Source organism: Apis cerana, linkage group LG2 (genome assembly GCF_029169275.1).
Source record: "Apis cerana isolate GH-2021 linkage group LG2, AcerK_1.0, whole genome shotgun sequence".
Lineage (NCBI taxonomy): Eukaryota > Metazoa > Arthropoda > Insecta > Hymenoptera > Apidae > Apis > Apis cerana.
The window spans coordinates 10,415,159-10,434,838 of NC_083853.1; the positions used below are offsets into that span (position 1 = coordinate 10,415,159).

Genomic DNA, 19,680 nt, shown 5'->3' on the forward strand with positions numbered 1-19,680 from the left:
CAATGGATACGTATATGTGTATAAAATATACGTTCGAAGAGGAACGAGTTCTCTTTTTGTTTCCCACGATCTCGATGAATATTTATTGGACGGGTGAAAGTGCAAAATTCGCATCGTGATTATTACGAGCGAATGTTTAATTCATAATATCGAATTCGTTGGGTTGATATATAAATGTGGGAAGACGAAAGAGAATAAAGTTATCGATTTGAGAGAAAGGAGGGGAAAAGAGGGGAAGGAAAAAGAGAAGTGAAGTTCCTCTTGGATCGAGTGATCTATGACCAAAGACACAAAGGTGTGTCCAAGAAAACACATCCCTCGTGAGTATACTCGTTAAATGAACGTCAAAATTAAAAAAATCGATCTGTCGATGTTTCCACCTTTCTTTTCACCAGCGTTCAGCTAACCACGTTTTGTCACGTTTGTAGTTTGTGTGTGTAGTTTTCGTTTCGCTCTGTCTTTTTTTTTCTTTTTTTTTTTTTCAAATCTTTTTATTTATTCTCCATTTTTTCTCTTTTTCGTGCGAGTAGAACGTTTTTCCAACTTTTTTACCTTATAAATGTGCTTATCATTCTTATATATTCGTTACAGTAGGAATTGCTAGCATACAATGTACAACCTTCCACGTCTATTTTATTTATATTCGTATATAATATATTCCTCGAGAGAAAGAATATATCCCATTTCTCGTTTCTATGTTTGAACCCTTGCTCGCCTCTCGTCTGACTTTTATGATGCCTGATGTGACTAAACGACCGCTTTTCCATTCTATTCTGTCAACAGCCTAAGAAGAGGAGAATCCCCCCGATATAAAAGCATTATCCAAAGCACACCCCTCAGAAATAAATACGACAAGCTTCTTTCCCCGTCTCGAAGGCCGACGTTGAGCTTTTCGGTTCTCGTCCACAATTTCCTTCTACCCTCCTTCTCTTTTTTTTTACTTTTCTTATTTTTCTTCCTCTTCTTATTCGTTTCTTCGCGTGGTTAATCCCCGTAAAATAATCATAATTAGAGTGTAAATGCGAGGATGTTCTCACGGGACGGACGATCCTCGTTGTTTTTTTGCTTCCTTGTATTTTGCTTTCTCGTAACATAATCCTTTCAAGTGTCTCTCGGTTTTTCTGTTCATTTTATTTTATTTTATTTTATTTTACTTTATTCTTCCATTATCGTCTCCCAAACCCCGATAAGAAATCGACAAGATGCCACGCGTGTAACAATCGATCGACGATGTTAGGGGTAGTTTTTCGTTATCGTTGCTATCGTTATCCGCCGATATCGTTTGCGATTGTGTCGTCGTCACCGTGGTTGGTCGCCGCCTCGATTCACGCGAGACGTGATGTGGGATCATCCCTGTTTCATTTTCTTTTTTTTTCTTTTTTTTTTTGCCCCCTCCCCCGGAGACAATAGATTTGCGCTCGAGAAAGAAAAGAGAGAAAAACGAGAGAGGAAAGAGATAGAGAGAGGGAGAGGTGGGGAATAGACGAAGAAAATAAACTAAGTAATAAATAGCGACTTTTTTTTTTTATAAAGAAAGAGACACGTCGGATTTTGAAACGTGATAAGAAACAACGCGTAAAAATCGATGATAGCGAGTAGTGATTACACGCGATTAATGACATGTGTGTTGAGGGGAGAGCAAGAGAGAAAAAGAGAGAATGAATGAATGAATGAATGCTAAGTAAGAGAAAGTGAGAGAGAGAGAGAGAGAGAGAGAAATTGTAAGAATGTAATAGATGCGCGAGGACACCTCTTTTGAGAAAAGAACGTGATGTAGAAGATGAAATAAAGAGAAGAAAAAAAAATCTTTGGTAAAAAATTAAAAGACGAATTAAAAGACGAATACAAAAAAATATATATATATATTAATATATATATATATATATATAAAACGCAGAAGAAAAATCTTGTAAAATCACACGAGCAAAGATAAAAAAAAACTCGATTAAATGTCTGTATGTCTGTCCGTTTGTCTGTCGTCTGTCTGTCTTCGTTCTTAATTAATAAATATTGTCTCTTGTCGATTCTTTCCGTGTTGTAAAACATTAAGGAAATATTAAAACACATAACACAAGAGAAAGAGGGAAAAAAACCAATAAAGAAAGGGAGATGTAAAAATGAAGTGGAAAGAAGAGAAAAAAGGTAGGAAATAAATAAAATGTGAATAGAGGGGAAGGACGACGCGAAATTGTGACTCTGACTCTTGAAGAAAAATATTCTTCGGAAGTGATTTTCCGAATTGAAAGAATAAATAGTCAAACGAAAGAAACTTACCTTACTTAATCGTAATCAGTATCTTGTTTAAAAAGAAAAAAAAGAAAAAAAGAAAGAACAAAGAATTTGAAAAGTATAAAAGGGATAGGAGAGAAGACAGAGAAAGAAGGAAAAGAATTTAATAAATATTAAAAAAGAAATAAGAGAAAGAGTAAGATATAAAATTCGTTGAACGACAATACATGTTTTAAAAGAAAATAATTAAAAAAAAAAAAAAATAAATAAAGAAATAAAGAAAACTAAATAAAATAAATAAAACGGGAATCGAGGTGTAACTTTCGTCTCGTCTCTCGTGGGTGTAGTCCTCATAGATGATTTTCCTTCCAATTCAATTAAACATAAATTTAACAAAGAGAGTTACACGCAACAGATTCACGGTAAAAAAAAAAAAAAAAACGAACGACCGGGGGCGATCCGTTTACACGCCCGTCCACTGGAACAAACTTCAAAAATCGTTGTACGTTATAGAATAAGGAAAAAAAAGAAATGATTATAGAGATAAAAGTTGAAGGGAAGAGAGGGAGGGGGGAGGGAGAAATTTTTTTTTTTAATCGAGGAAAAAAAAAAGAAAGGAAGGACGACAACAACTGGGGAGGAAAATCGTAGTAACGATTACAGAGACGAGGTAGAAATAAATTAATTTATACATTTTCTGTATGTCTCTGGGCGGACGCTTAAGCGGTGTAAACGAGCACGAGAAAATCCGCACGTGCACCGGTGCACCTGATTTCGAAATGAATAAAATGGGGAGAAAGAGGGATAAATAGAGAGAGGCACGAAGGGGAAAAAAAATGTACGATAGAAACAAATTGACAAAGAAAAAAAAGTAAAAATAATAGAAACGACTGGCTGGTAACGCGCGAAGCCTCGATATACCAACACTCGCGAGGCTATCGACTAGACTTGACATGGAGAGCGCGTGTAAAGACGAATCGATACATACACATACACACACACGTACACGTACACGCAGAGTAGAGTTCGTTAGAGGGAGAGACAGAGTATATGTGTGAGAAAGAGAGGACGAGTATAGGTGAAAAATTCGGTTGGCACGATTTTTCTCAGTTCGATGCGTGAATATAATTTGTATACATGTTAAAAATAATAATAATAATAATATTAATAAAAATTAGATGATACGAGCTTCGGAACGAATTTAAACATGGAAACGACGATAATAATTGATACACGGCGCAGTCTGTAAGGTGTAACTTTTGGACAAGCGAGGGATTGAGTACGAGTTTCGCGGGAAAATTATTTTAGGGAAATTTCCCAAGTCAAATTCGAACGATTCGAGACCGTAATTAGCTTAATCGTATTAAGGAGAGTTTATTCGCGGCTCGATCGATCGAGTCGGACGCGTTTCTCTCGCGTTTCGCGCGGAACGAAACTTCCGGTCCCAACGCCGCCCCTTGTTTTTTCGCCAATAGACGATCGCGATTATTCGCGCGCGAGAAACGATTTCATCGAAGGAGAGAAAGAGAGAGAGAAAGAGAGAAAGAATTGGAATCGCTTCGCGACGAGATCTCGATTTATTATAACGAGGATAAATAGAATGTTCGCGGATCCATCAAATCTTCGAGGGGAATATTAATTCAACCGCTGGCGGATGAAGGAGGGAAAAGCGTGGCGAGGCACGCCGGAAAACCCCACCGTCTCTTCGGTTCTTCCGTTTTCGCCTTTTCACCCTCCACCCTCCCCCCTTTTCTCGGTTCTCTCCATCCCTGCGTGTGATTTGAGTTTTTGCCTCTCTCGCCCTTCGCCCTTCTCCCTCCTCCCGCCTAACCTCCTACGCTCCTCACCTCTCCCAACTAACACTAACACAGATACACGATTTAATTCTGGCACACGGAGACACACGGACACGAGGCTCTCTCGTCGCGAGATCGATGTGAAGAAACAGGCGGCGAACGCTACGTACATGTTGGAAACAGCTCCACACCGTACGCGTGGAAAATCTCGATTCGTGAATCTATGAACACGTAAAAATATACACAATAATTTCGAGTAAATCGTACGATGTAGACACATTAAAATACTGACACCGCATATAGAACCGAAAAAACGAATACACACACGCACGCAAACACACACATACACAGAAAACATATACACGCGCCGAACAAGAGGCCGCGTGGCCCGCTTGAAACTAGCTACAACGCTTGTGAATCTCCAGCAGAGGAAGATTGGGAACGCGAATTGGAAGCGGAGCTGAAGGATTACGAGGTAGTAACAGGTAACGAAGAGAGGAGCAGCGTCGAAACACCGGTGAGAAGCAGCGGCGCGTTGGATAAAGATTGGGAGAAGCAGATCGACGAGCTACTTGCCAACGAGGACGACGAGGACCTCAAGTGAACTGGGATATCCTCTTTGTGAATCGGATAGAGAGGACGATCTTTGTCGCGTTTTGGATCATCCTGCGTTTAAAGGGGACTAGTGTGAGAGATCGCCGGCTGGGATTGTTGTGTGTCTTTTCTCCATCGACTTTCCTCCGCTTGTTTTTAAAGGAATAGAGGGGATGAAAGAAGGATCTCGTCTTTCTACTTCCCTTTCCCTTTCGTTCTATCCCTCTTTCGCGGTCGTTGAGACGTCGCCATAGGGAGGGAGAAAAGATTTCTTTTTCGAAGGGAGGATCGAGACTGCTTGGATGATATAAAAATGTAATAAAAATGTAAAAAAAAAAAAAAAAAAAAAAAAGAAAGAAAGGAAAAAACATGAGAGAGAATGAGACTATGTTTCGGTACTTCTTTTTTTGTATTGTTATTGTTAAAACGATTGTAATTAAGGATAGAGAGATAGAAGAAAGGAAAGGGGTGTTTGAAGAAGAAGACGAAAGGAGCTGTTCCTCGTTTCCTCTTCTATGGGGTACTTTCCTCAACAACGCGTACGTTTGCGATCCTCGAACACGATGAAGATAAGATTTATAGAGAGAATAAAGGGGAAAAAGAGGAACACGGGAAAAAGGTTCGTGCGATGATTGTAAGAATATTATTTTACCGATCGATCTCGCTTTTTTCTTAAACTTTTGTCGATATTTTTCATCCATCGATGATCCTCTGAACGGTGGACGGGTGTGCACATGAAATGATACATGCTTTTAACGCAATACTTATGTCAATTGTTAGATTCGTTTATAAGGGCGAATATGTAATATTTAAAGAGAATAAAAAAGAAAGAATTTCCGAAGTTTTCCCCTTTGTAATATCGATCGTTGTATTTAATGAACAAAAAGAAAAAAGAAAAAAAAAGAATAAATAATTAAATAAAAATGTGCTACTTCTAACATCAAGCATGTTATATAATATTACACAAAATGCACTGTGCTACGGAATAAATATGTATGTATAAAAAATGAATAGATGAATAAATGAATGGGGAGAAAAAACGAATGCTTCTTCATCGAGTTCGAAGGATCGAGGACTATCCGAAGTGACACATTACACTGCCGTGTGCCGAAGGACACCGTTTCGAACGATTATTGTCAACTATTGGCTATATTTTTTCCCCCTAAGAGAAAAAGAAAAGAAACAATTTATGAGCGATGATCACGTTTTTCCTTATCGTTATTCGTTAATCGTAGATATTGTTCGCCAAAAATGAATTTGATTCGATGAAGAGTTACGAATAGAAAGGAAAAAATTGGTAAAAATCTACGCAATTATTATTATTATTATTATTATTATTATTATTATTATTATTAATTATTATTATTATTATTACTAATACTATTATTATCAGGCGCATTTGTTAATGTTGAGTCGTTAAAGATATATTTTTTGCGTTAAAATTTGTCTAAATATTTGTTACATGTTACAATATTTACGCTAAGATCGTTATGCGTATTTTAATATTGATACGCAGTATGTCCACATGACGGAAGGGCTCAAATTATCAATAGAATTAATTAAGAATAAAAACGAATCGATCGATAGGAAACAAACAATTTTTCGACATGATTTTCTGCAACATGCCGTCCAATTATTTCCTCGACCTCGTTGAAAAATCGAGGCGAAACAACAATTCTCGTGTGTAGATCAGAAAAGAATCGTGATGGATAAAGTTTAGCGTTTCGCGGCACGATGTTTTATCTTCATTAATGTTCGTTTCCTTCATCATATGGACACTCTGTGATCGATAAAGAAATATTAAGAGATTCGATTGTTATATATTCGAGATATGTATAATCACGATATGAAGAAAAGAAAAAAAAATGGATGAACTGTTATTATGATAAATATTAATAGAAGCAAAAGTCAAGAAACTAGAAAAGAGAAAAGAGACGATTCGTGTAAATGATTGTACGAACATTTGTTATTATACAACAAAAAAAAAAGGGGAAAAAGTCAAAGAAAGTAAGTGTCGCATTCGAATAAACTCGTACTTCTGATCGTTTGCGTGCGCCACTATGTTGAGTCCAGATCTTTCGTCAATTCTTCTCAAATATTTTTTTAAGTTATCTTTTTAAGTTACTTTGTCCGTACATCGATCGACTAATTCGATGTACATAAGAGTAAAAGAAAAGAATAATGAAAACGTATTTAGCTTAGAAATTTATGAAAAAGGAAAGAACCCTTTAAGAAAGACTTGATTCTGAGCTCAACGCTGGTTCACCGTGTGCGCGTGTTTCATCCAGTTCGCTGTGAAATTTTTCATTCGCACTAGTCGTTAGGTCAATATATAATACCTATATTATACGAAATGTATATTAACGTTAAGATATCGCAATTAATCGGGCCTAAGTTCGTCGTAATATTAATGAAAGACAGAAACGCATATGTGTTATATATATATATATATATGGATATGATTAATATTATAAAGATTGAAATCTGGCAATTATAATTTTCTTTCGAAACGACACCGATATGAACGCAAGAAAAATACGTAAATCTTTGAACGTGTCTTTCATTGATAATGTTTGTGTATATTATTATATTCTATGATTCTGTTCATAGAGTGATTCTCATAGAGTGTTATATTTCTTGTATATGTAATGTGTTACGAACGCCATATAAATCACGATTTATATATGCTCTTTGCCCCGACTGAGACATGAGGAAATACATTTTCGCGAAAAGTCCTTCATTTTTTGGACAATTAGAATTGTGGGTCAGAAAAGTAATAATAATATGAGCATGTCGATAAATGAACGTCTTTCCCTTCAATGGTCAAAACAACAAAAGAAAAAAAAAAAGGAAAAAAAGAGTATGAAGAGAAAATAAATCATCATGGTGTACTTCGGCAGTCCCCTTATTTCAAAACTCTGTGAATTGTGTAATAAAAGTTATCCTATGGTACAGTGCATTCAGTCATAAGAATGAACATACACCTAATACGTATATAAAATGATATACATAATATACATATGAAAATAAATAAATAAGAAAAATATATATATATATATAAATACATATATATATATATATATATATATGTTGTTGACTCCATTGAAAGTATGATAATATATTATGAATATTAATGAGAGTATAAGAAGGATAAGCATTAATTACAGAACTATTAAAAGAGAATAATTAATATAAGTGCGGAATGTAACAATAAAGGTCGTGTACCTCGTGAAAAATAAACTATATCATAAGTAAATTGATAAGTTTTTATCTATCATTCAGAGTTCCTTTTAATATATTAAAACTCTTTATGTAAAAAAAATATATAAAAAAAATTTTTTAAAAATAAAAAAAAAACTTTTGAAAGATGTAAATATTTGGCATGTATACTAAAAAATGTAGTATATAGTATACATTATATATATTATTATTGTTTATGGAATTACATATTTGAATTAATATTATATTCAAATGCGAATAATAAAAAACAATGTTTAAAAAATACATTATTTTAATAAGATGTACAATTAAAGGATGCATAAATATTGTTTCATTATTCTTATAATATGTTATAGTGAATAAAGTAAATTCAAGTAGAAAAATCACAGAAAATATCTTGCTTGATAACATAGTTATAATATAATATTTTTCCACAACTTATTCACTGGCACAATCTATTTACAATATTTTCATTTTCGTCTAGTTCTTAAAGTTCGAGTTGTCATAGTTGGGGTGATAGTTTCTGTACTCTAAATAAACAAATGATATTTAAAATGTACAACATGAATGTATATATATATATATATATATATTATAAAAAAATTAAAAGCAATTACCTCAAGTGGTTCTATATCTTGAAAAGATTCATCTCCTGTAACATATAGTTTTTTTCTACGAGTATTTTTTTTTTTTTCCGAAACTTGTTCCGGAGGTGGCAGAATAGTACGTTTTGTACTTCGCCTAATAAAAAAATAAATTTTATTATTAATTAATAATATGTGCAATTTTTGTACTTTATTATTTATGTAAGTATATGTAATATACTTTGAATCAGAGCCAGAAAGATCGATCACTGAAATTTCATCTTGTTTCGGTGAAGATGGTGTAAATTTCTTTGGTGGTCGTCTCATTCGACGTTCTTTAAGTACTACTTCATCTTCAGACGTATTTCCACAATAGTCTTTTTCTTTCAAATGATTCTTTGTTAACTACAAAAAAATAATTACTAATCACTACATTTATTGAATAAATATTATATTAAATTCTATAATAAAGATACCTTTTGTTTTTGTTTTTCTAATTCTTCTTGTTGATTTTTTACTAAACTTTCATATTTTGATACCATCTCATCCCTATTCTTCATAAATGTTTCCATTTCACGTTCTTTTTCGATTAAACTATTTTTTAATTCTTCGTTCATAATTCTTAATCTTTCGTTCTCTACTTGTCTCTCTTGAGTACTTTGTTGTAAAAGATCTAATATCTTGGCATTTTGTTCATTATGTTTAACACGAATTTCTAACTGTTCAATATATTCTAATTTTTGAGAAAGCATGTTTTTCGTATCAGTTAAATCCTTAATTGTATTCTTCATCTCTATTTCCATTAATTTATCATTTCTGTCATCATTTTCGTTTTTGTTTATCATATTCTTCATTTCTATAATAATCAAAATATAAAAATTTTAAAAGTCATATATTACAATATAAGGCATTAAATCAAATATCAATTACATCAATTAAATCAGACCTTTCTGAAGAGAAATTATTTCAGCATCTTTATCTCGCTCTTTTTCCTCTGCTTGTTCTAAACGATCTTCGAGTTCTAAAATTCTATCGTGGTTTTCATTTAATAATTTCTGCAATTGATCTTTCTCAACTTGACATATTTCTAAATTTCTATTTAATTCATAAATCTTTTCTTGAAGTTCGGTTAAATTTTCAACATTATGTTCTAGTTCTAATATTTTAGCAGCATGTACTTCCAAACACTAAAATTTTATTAAAAAAAATTAAATTATTTTAAATAAAAAAAAAATATAAAAATCTATATTTTTGTTCAATACCTGTGATTTGATATTATTTTTTTCTGCTGCAGATGAAAGTTCTTTTTTTAAATTACTTATGGTTTCTTCATGTTCATTTTTGCACTGTAATAATAAATAGATTATATTGATATGAAAAATGATAATTTCATCAATTCATATCATACCTTTGAAATGTGAGTATCAAAATCTGCTTGTAATATGTTCAATTTCTGTAAAATATAATATATTTATAAAATTTTTAAATTTGTATAAAATATTCTTATAATATAAAGAAAAATAACATACTTCCATGTATTGATTACAATCATTTTTAACAAGAGAAAATTGTTGTTCAGTTTCATTTATTTGTTGTTGATAATTGTTAATTTTTGTTTCTAAAGAAACTTTAATATCATTAGTATTTTTTAATGTTTCTTGAATTTGTATTTTATCTTTTTGTACCAAAGATAATTCTTTTTCAAGTAAATCAATCGTCTGTTTATATTTTTCTTTCTCAGCTTTGCTTACATTATTTTCTTCTGAAAGTTTATCTATTCTTTCTTTTAATAGTATCATCTCTTGATCCACTTCTCTAAGTATCTTTAAAATAAAAGAATAATTATATAAAAATAAAACAAAAAATAGTATATCTTATTTTTACATATTTGTTTATTATTATATTTATTATTATATTTTTACCAACCAGACATTTTTCTTCGTATTGTATTTTAATATCATCATATTTCACCATTAACTTTGCTAATTTATTTAAAATCATCTCATGATGATTAGTTTCTTCAATAAAATTTGCTTGATTAATCTTTTCTTTTTCCATATTCTCAATTGTCTGGCTATTTTTATTAATCACATCATTTTTAGATATTTCAACGCAATGTTCGTCAGATTCTATATGTACTTGACAACCTATTTCTATTGTTTCAACTTTTACTTTGCATTCTATTTTATTTTCATTTTTACATTGTACATTATTCATTTTCAAATTATATATTTGTTCAGATATATCTTTTAATTTAATTTTAGCACATTCCAATTCCATCTTTAAACTTTGTATTTCAGTTATACTTCGTAATAATTTTTCTTTTAAAGTTGAATTCTCTTCATCTATTGCAATTATTTTTTCTTGTATTTGAGTATCAAATACATTTTCTGTATAATTAACAATAGTTAAGTTAAAGTTAAAATTAATACCATAATTTTAAATCAATATTAAAAATTTTAAATTAAAAATTATATATGTACCTGTTTGTGTATTCTTATTATTTTGATTTGAATCTATAACTACTTCTACATTAAGATCAGAAGATATTTCTTTTATAGCAATATCTTGATCTTTATCTATTGAACACTCAGATTTTTTATAATCCTATAAAATAAAGATTTATTAGATTTGAATAAAAAAAGTAGTTTTATATATTTAAAATAGTATTCAATAATTAATAACATACATCATTTTCATATTCTAAATTTTGTTTCATATTCTTTTTAATATCAATTGTTTTTTTCAATAATTCAAATTCATCGAACAGCAATAATTTTTCATTCTCCAATTTATTTATTCGTTCTTGCATTTTATTTTCACAATCTAATATTTTTTTATTTTGATTATCCAATTTTTCTTCCAATTGATCAATTATTTTGATTTTTTCTGATAAACACATATTAATATGTGTAAGATTTGCTTCTAAGTCATCTATTGTTTCTTGTTTTTCAAATAATTCCTCTTTTTGCTCTTTAATTTCATATTCTTTTTCTCTCATTTCAGTAGTGATAGAAATATAATCTTCTTTTGCTTCATTTAAAAATACTTTAAGTTTCTGAAATAATATAATAATTATATAATAAAAAAAATATATATATCATGTAAATTATAAATATATTATTTCTGTAATAATTATTATAAATACCTTAACTTGTTCCTGTTTTGCAAATAATTGAGATTTTAATTCTTCTATATAATAATTTGTGTCTTCATCTGAGCAAATATCTTGCTGGGCTGCATTTAATAAATTTTTTATATTTTTTAGATCTTCTTTTGTTAAAGCGAGCTCAAATGTTGCGTTATTTTTTTCAACCATTAGAGTTTGATTCGTTTCTTTAAGTTCTTTCATATCAATCTTTAAAGAAACAACTTTTGACTTTAAATGTGAGTTTTTTATCTCTAGTTCTTCAATATTTCTTGAATAATCATCTGAATTATTAATATCAAGAGATGAACGTCTTCTTTTGCGACAACTAAGTTGATCCAATTTTTGTTTATAAAATTCTTCAACTTGTTTTACAGACCACTGAAGTACATCTTCTTGTTGTTGTTCTACATCTTTTATATGATTCCTAAATTATATATCATTATATTTAAATAAAAATCTTATAAAAAACAAAACAACAAATTTAATACATACTTCCATTCTATTTCAAGTTTTTTCATCATAGATGTATAAGTATCAGCCATTTCTTGACGTATTTGGAGGTCACGAGTTAATGCAGAACTTTTTAAAACAGAAATTTCTTTTTTCAATCTCTCGTTTTCATTCATTAATTCATCATATTTTTCAAATCGAACATAATCAGATGTACTAATATCATCAACTGTGTTCTGCCATTCTATAGAAATAATATAAATTATTATATTATACATAATATATATATATATATATATATATATATATATATATATATATATATAAAACTATAAATTATATTATAAATCAAAATTAATTAAAAAATGAAAACATACCTTCATTTTCCAATTCTGTAGCATCCCAATCAGTTACTGTTTTTATGCTTTGTGTAACTATTTGTGAAAATCTTGATTTATTTTTATGTACTTTTTCTTTTTCTATAACTATTTTTTTTGCAATTGCAGAAAAATTGAGTACATTTTGCGTTTCTATATATAAATTTGGAATAGGATTGATATTTACTATTAAAACTATATGTTCTTTACCCGATAATGCTTTTTGAAATAATCTTGTTAATTTTGATTCTCTAAATGGCCCAATATGTTCTATTTTTTGTTTTGATAATTGTCCTTCGTGAATACTTTTTAAACACCTTCCCAATACTAACAAACTTGTATTAATATTTTGTGCTTCTTTTAATCTATCTCCAATATTTAATGTTTTTTTCAATCTTTCTGAACCAGCCAAATCACAAAATGCAAATCTATTTAAATAAAAACAAATAATAAAAAAAATAATAAGTAGATAATAAAAAAGATGAGAAAAGATATTTTACATACGTGCTAACTTCAACAGAAGTGGGATCATTTTCAACATAATATTTTAATAATTTAATAGTAAATATACAATGTGATCTTGAACTTCTTGCATTTAAGGCAGTTGCAGCTACTTTCAAATTATATTGTCCTGCCATTAAAACTTGATAAGCTTCAGAACCAGAATGTACACAAACAGCTTTTAAACCTTTAATAAATGCTCTTCCTTGGCTATCTGTTGCTAATTTAAGAGGTGTTCTTTTTTTTTGACACTCATTTGATAAAAGATCATATACAATTTCATTATAAATTTCAGCAAATGAAACCCAAATAGAATAATGTGCATCAATACATTGGCTTGGTCTATTAGGTGATTCTTCTTGTAACAATTTCTGCATTTCTTTATAAGTGTTAATATATTGGTATTTATCTACAGAAGCAAATGTTAATAATTTGGTTTTTATCTCTAATTCTTGTGCACGTTCAAGAGGATCCAAAATAACAACATCACAATGATTTACAGGTTTGTAAAAAGGAGTAGATTTTGGTGTAATATTTGAAAAGACAAATTCTAAGCATCTTGGTATTATTCCAGGAGATGTAGTAGTTCCTTGTAATGTATAAGATTTCCCTGAATTTGTAGTACCTATAATAATATTACATTAGAATAATTTAAAATATTTATATCATCATATTATAAATTTAATTAATTTTAATTAAATTTACCATAAGTCATAATAGTAGAATTTTGCCCACTTAAGAAATCTATCATTTGCTGCTTTACAGCTTGTTCAAATAATTCTAATTGAGTAATTTCTGGTCCAAAAGTTTTAGTAAATGTAAATTTTCTACATACAATATCAGTATTATTGGATTTTTTGATACAACTAGTATTTTGATCTAAAATTGGCAATCTTGTGAATAATGTTGTTGAATTGATTATTTTATATGCATCCTGTTGTTCTTGTGATAATTTTAACTTCTTAGGATATGGTTTCATTCGTAAATATACTTTAACAGTCTGTAAATTTTCTGATTCTGAATTTACAGAACCATTTTCTACAATATAATTGCATTCTTCAGATTCATTTTCATATACAGAAAGTAAATTTTTTTTAGTATCTTTTGAGACACAAGGTCTTTGTCCATAGGCTAATATACTTGGATCTCTTCCAAATAAATATGACATCTCATCTTGAGGATTATTATTATAAGAAGGTCTAATAGAATCTAATGTATTCTCTAATGTATTCATCTATAAATATTTAAAGAATATATTATTTTTTATATTTTAATCATAATACAAAGAAAAAAAAATCAAAGTTTGTTTATATCTTTTTATAATAAAATTTTCAATTAATTAAGTGACAAAAAATAAAATATCTTTACAAATATTAAATTATATATAAATAAAACTCTTATATAAATATTTTTTAAATTTTATAAAATAAAAAAAGGAACTTAAACTTTTTTTATTATTACATACTTTTAAAAACAAACAATGTTTTTGAATACTGAATTTCTTATAATAAACTGATAACCTGTTGTCAGTTTAAATACATACCTTTTATTTTAAATCTATGATAGTTACTCATAAAACATTAGATTAATAATTATTTTAACTTAGCTATATGAAAATTTCAATAATTAAATCAAAATAAACATTCACGCACATTTCTTTCGCAGGAAGTTCACATAAACTCACAGCAAACGGTTAGTAACTTATTTTGAAATCTTACATTAAAAATGCTTTCTGCTGATTGGTAGATTATTCAATAAACGTATTATTACCGCGCTTAACATATATCCAATAAAAATCGAAGAATAGATTTATCTACCAATAAGAATGAATGTATAAAACTAAATTCTGATTTGTGAAAAATAATTATCTTTATTAAAGTTATTACGTATTTAGGAAATTAAAATTTATTTAAGAAAAAAATGTCATTTACAAAAATAATTTCATATTTATAAAGTTTAATTATAGAAAATTAAATATATATTGATATCATAATATGTTATTTACATATTATTTATATTCTTTAATTTAAAATTAATAATAATAATAACACCAAAATATTAAAATAAATCTTTATTATATTTTGTCATTCATATCAATATTTACAGATCTTAAATTAAATACATATGTACATGTAACAGATTAATACTCTTTCTTCTGTTACATTTACATATGATTAGAATTTACATCTTTTGAAATGAAAAGTATTTTTTTTTGGACATTCAAAATGAGAGTCCAAAATTATTAAAAATTATTTAAATACATACAATACTAAGAAAAGATTTTATAATATAACACGTATAAATTATAAAATATTATGAAACAACATAATCATTTATAAAAAAAAAAAAGTATCGTGAATATACCTAACATTTTATCCATGTAGGAATAATAATATGAGTTATTATTCATAAGTCTTTAGTTGCACCTATGGAATATTTCACGCACCATTATTGACTTTTATATCACGTTTCATGTTACATATAAAAAGAATATGGTCCTGTAATATCCGCCTTGGAGTATTTAATCATTTAAATAAAAAAATTAAATCACAAATAAAAATACATTATTTTTTTTAAAATACAAAACATAATTATTTTCCTATATTTTTTTGCTCTTTATATGTTCTATATATTTTTACCAATATTATTTTCTTTCAATTCAATTGTTAATTATTTACCATTAGAGAGCAATTTTAAGAAATATTTTTGACCTAAATTTTTCATCAAATTGATGATTTGAATTTATTAGCGATTACCGAATTTTAAAATTAATACGATAATCGTAATGTCAAGATTCATGATTCAAAATATCTTTCAAATCATCTGGTAAGGTATGTGTGATGTCATTTATTCTTTCTTGAAGCTTTTCTCTTACAGAATTTCCTATAGGTACTTCATCAATATAAGTTTTTTCTAATTTTTGTCGAATTCTAAGAATCATATCTACTAATTCTACCTCTTGTTTTCCTTGTACCCAAGTTTTTAAATCCTATAAATAATGATAATAATTTACTTAAAAAATTAAAAAATAAATATAAAAATTTGAAGGAAAATAGAACAAAATTTCATATTTATATAATTTATAATTTAACATACCGCTTGTGATAATGCCTCAAGTTGTATGACTTGTAATTTTTGTGATAATTCTGTGTATCTAGTATGAAACCAACCAGAAAAGTTAGGTGAACGAAAAAATCGTCGATACAATCCAACCCAATCTCCTTTTATACCAGTAGTTAATTGTGGTCCAGCGCTACTTAAAGTAGCTAAAAAATCATCTGGATTAAATAATTCAGGTATGGGTGTAGCCTAAAATAATTATAATTAATATATATTGTTCAAATTTTTCAGAACATAAAACAAAAAAAAGGTAATAATTACTTTAAAAGGTGATATGTCCTTTTGTAGTGGCATAAGACTTGCAATATATCTTTCAAGAGGTATCATGAAACTTTCAGTCAATTCTATTAAATGACGTTTTAAAAGAGCTGTTTGTGCTTCTCCTGGTCTTTTTGTTTGGATACCTCTAAATAATTTCTTCAATATAGTTTTGTCTTTCTGAAGGAAAGGTTTATATTGTGTATAAACTCCTGGTTTTGAATCTAATACTTTAAGATTCTCCGATTTTTTTATTTTGTATCTTTGATTCTCTAAAATATAATAAATTTATATACACTATTCCTATATTATTTCATAAAACTCACCATTATTAGTTCCATTACTTATTCTTATAATATGAGGCCAATGTTGAAGAGTTTTGGCAAAAAATGGATTAGTTACACCTAATATTACAGCAGGTGGTGATGGAGCATCTGTAGTATATTCTTTGAATTCAGAATCATGAATTGTAAAATAAGGTCGATGATCAGCACAATATTTTAATGGTGCAATCATTCTATAAAATATTGAACTTTTTATTTCTTTTCTTTTTGTAATTATTTTATAATCATTTTTAAAATATATATAAAATACTCACGCAACAAGTGCTTGGACCATTTCAGAACAACCAGTAGGTGAACTAGCCATAACAACAATTGGTTCACTAAGTAATACTAATTCCCATAATAAATGTACATAACTTACAACACTAGCTAAACTTCTAAACATATCTCCTTCATAGGCAGATGTTAAAATTAGTCTTCGTGTTGCATGAAAATTTGGCGCATGATCCATGGCAGCAATTGTAGGTGCAGTTGCTTTATAGTTTTGATTTGGGATATAAGTCTAAAATAAATATCACTATATTTTCATAATGAATAAAATTAAATTATTGAAATTTTTCTACCTGAAATAAAACACCTATAAGTGGTAAATGCACTATTTGGCCAGGTGTTGGAGATGGCCATTGATCAATTTCTCTTATAATAGCTTCCATCACTGTATTGCCCATTTCAAAAAATTCAGGTGCAATTAAAGCACATAATTCACCAAAGAGATTCACAAATGGCAGTTTTGTAATTATAACAATACTCTAATATATATAAATAAAGTTATTAAAATTTAAAATCCTGCATTTATATCTTTATTATTTTATTATATATTATAAACCTTTTGAAAATATCCTCTTGGAAGAGATTTATCTTTTACTTGACGGAAATATACATAACCCCAATAATAATCTTTATCACATTGTAAAAATGGAGGAGATTTTCTATCATATTCTTTTAAGGCTTTAGTCTCTTGAAGTATAGCTCCATTTTGTCTTATTCTGACATGATATTGTGTATCTCCCATGCAACCAGAATTAGAGTCAGGAAAAGCAAGATAACAAATATTAGATCTCTCTTGTTCAGATAATTTGATATGAGATGGATATATAGCCTATAATAAAAAAAATATTATTAGAAATAATAAAATATTTATATTATATAAAAATATTATATTAAAAACTAAATATAAAATATGATAAGAATACCTCTATAGCTTGGCCTAATTCAAGATCAAAAGTAACAATGCATATACAATGTATCCAATTATGAAAACATTCCCATTTCCCATATATTATTTCTTCTTTACTATTTATTTTATCCATCCTTTTAATTTTTGAACAAGAGGCAACTGACATTTTAAGATTTGATTAATATAACCATATGCATATGATAAAGACCATGTCACTTGATATCTTGTTAAATAACAATTTTTAACAATTTTTATTCAATTTGTAACTTAATGTACATAAAGCTATGTAATAATTCCTATAAAGGAATTTAAATATCTGAAAAATAATAAAATTATGTTAAAATATATTTTATATCCTTTTTTTAAAAAAATATGTAATATTATTATTACTATATTCTATAATATATTAATTTAAAAACAAAAACTTACAATTTTGTTATACATTCTGCAAATTTAAATTAAAATTTTCTTCTTGATAATTTTTTTTTAATTTTAATAATTTCATAATTATTTTTAACTTCCATATATATATTTTTACCCTGTTTAATGATATTTAAAACTGTTAAATGATATTTAATTCATTTTTAAACTATATTTATTATCATTGAATAGGGAGCAAAATGTCAGGGAAAAATATTAATTGAAGAATCAAAAAACTCAAAAACACGAGGGTTATTATATGTACACTTATTTCATTATTATTTACTATTTACACACAATTGTTAAAATGCCCACGTGTTTTTCATCTTGTGATAATAATAATCTGTCAAACATTTTAGTTGAGTTTTGAAAATAATGGCATAGAAAAGAAAATTTTCATGAATAATATTTACACCAGTACTTTTTTTCACTGAAAATATCTGCGTATATATGTATTCAATATTCTGTCTCGCTTTATTAGAGAAAGTCTTCATAATGCTCAGTGTCTATAACAATATTTCTATAACCTCTGAAACCTATCATATAAGTATTTTGAAAAATTTTATTTGAACACGTCAATCTTCTCAAATAACATCAGATCAAAAAATACTATATATATATACATATATACATATATGTATATATGTATATATATATGTATATATATATATATATATGTATGTATATATATATATATATTACAATCAGTGCAATTATACCTCGCACTTTGGTCACGAGAAATTTGGTTATTACCCTATTCTTCTAATACATACATATATTAAGTCATAGCAATATTGATGTTTTATTAACTTAAATCATGAATTTATTTATATATAAATTATAGCATGTGTCGAACTTATTAATCATAGAATTTATAATAAAAATTAAAATATTAATAAATTTAAAAATATTAATAAAAATAAGCATGAATTTTATATGTATATATTTCTGTATATATCATATTTTATTTTTATAAAAATATTAAAAATATTTAATATTAAATACTAAAAAATTATATATCTTTTATTATCATTCATTTTATACATATATTTAATTTTCGTATAATAAAAAATTTATATTTAATAAGTTTAATTATATATTAATATATAATTTATAATAAATTTAATATATTTAAAGAGAAAATATATCATAAAATTATTATAAGAAATGTGCATAAAAATTTTAATATTCTACAATATTATTTATACGAATTCGTTTCGATATAGAATAAAATATAATTAGTTAAATCTATTAATTTTTATATTATTACATAAAATAAGTAATTTGTATAGATATTCATATATTATTTTATACACAATTCTATTTTATACGAATTGCACCGATATATTATTTTATGTTGATTAAAATTTATGATTTAACATAATTGCAATGGATATAATGCATATGTATTTTTATATATCTACATATGTAGATTATATAAAAAATTCTTCATAATTGAA

The 19,680-nt window shown here is 27.7% G+C and overlaps 3 protein-coding genes across 15 annotated transcripts in view; 1 reads left to right on the top strand and 2 right to left on the bottom strand.

Moving 5' to 3' along the window:
• LOC107996803 (synapse-associated protein of 47 kDa) overlaps positions 1-7,875 on the top strand; it is a 60,782-nt gene extending 52,907 nt beyond the window's left edge. For 5 of the 12 annotated variants that reach the window (XM_017055035.3, XM_062071120.1, XM_062071115.1 and 2 more), the window contains one exon: positions 4,451-7,875. In XM_017055035.3, coding sequence (XP_016910524.1) covers positions 4,451-4,629 — 179 coding nt within the window. In that variant the 3' untranslated portion in view covers positions 4,630-7,875. Of the gene's footprint in view, positions 1-783 lie in introns of all 12 variants that reach the window. The other 7 variants (XM_028666254.2, XM_062071121.1, XM_062071116.1 and 4 more) reach the window with 2 other exon arrangements.
• On the bottom strand, positions 4,449-14,629 carry LOC107996623 (kinesin-like protein KIF20B). The gene is made up of 17 exons (XM_062071113.1): positions 14,445-14,629; positions 13,607-14,135; positions 12,905-13,526; positions 12,401-12,828; positions 12,066-12,267; positions 11,571-11,997; positions 11,112-11,480; positions 10,906-11,029; positions 10,349-10,812; positions 9,952-10,245; positions 9,831-9,875; positions 9,685-9,768; positions 9,369-9,609; positions 8,899-9,278; positions 8,664-8,827; positions 8,456-8,579; positions 4,449-8,368 (listed from the first exon to the last, which is right to left on the bottom strand). Exons 2-17 carry the CDS (start codon positions 14,133-14,135, stop codon positions 8,309-8,311), a joined length of 4,557 nt encoding a protein of 1,518 aa, XP_061927097.1. The 5' UTR covers positions 14,445-14,629; the 3' UTR covers positions 4,449-8,308.
• A 330-nt stretch (positions 14,630-14,959) lies between these two features.
• Positions 14,960-18,966, bottom strand: LOC107996804 (protein DENND6A). 2 transcript variants are annotated; one of them, XM_062071114.1, is made up of 9 exons: positions 18,230-18,966; positions 17,817-18,116; positions 17,450-17,722; positions 17,187-17,372; positions 16,878-17,125; positions 16,624-16,796; positions 16,283-16,551; positions 15,998-16,210; positions 14,960-15,890 (listed from the first exon to the last, which is right to left on the bottom strand). In XM_062071114.1, exons 2-9 carry the CDS (start codon positions 17,964-17,966, stop codon positions 15,690-15,692), a joined length of 1,713 nt encoding a protein of 570 aa, XP_061927098.1. In that variant the 5' UTR covers positions 17,967-18,116; positions 18,230-18,966; the 3' UTR covers positions 14,960-15,689. The 2 variants fall into 2 exon arrangements, with proteins under 2 accessions (XP_061927098.1, XP_028522092.1); XM_028666291.2 differs by having other exon boundaries at positions 16,606-16,796.
• Between the last annotated feature and the right edge of the window lie 714 nt (positions 18,967-19,680).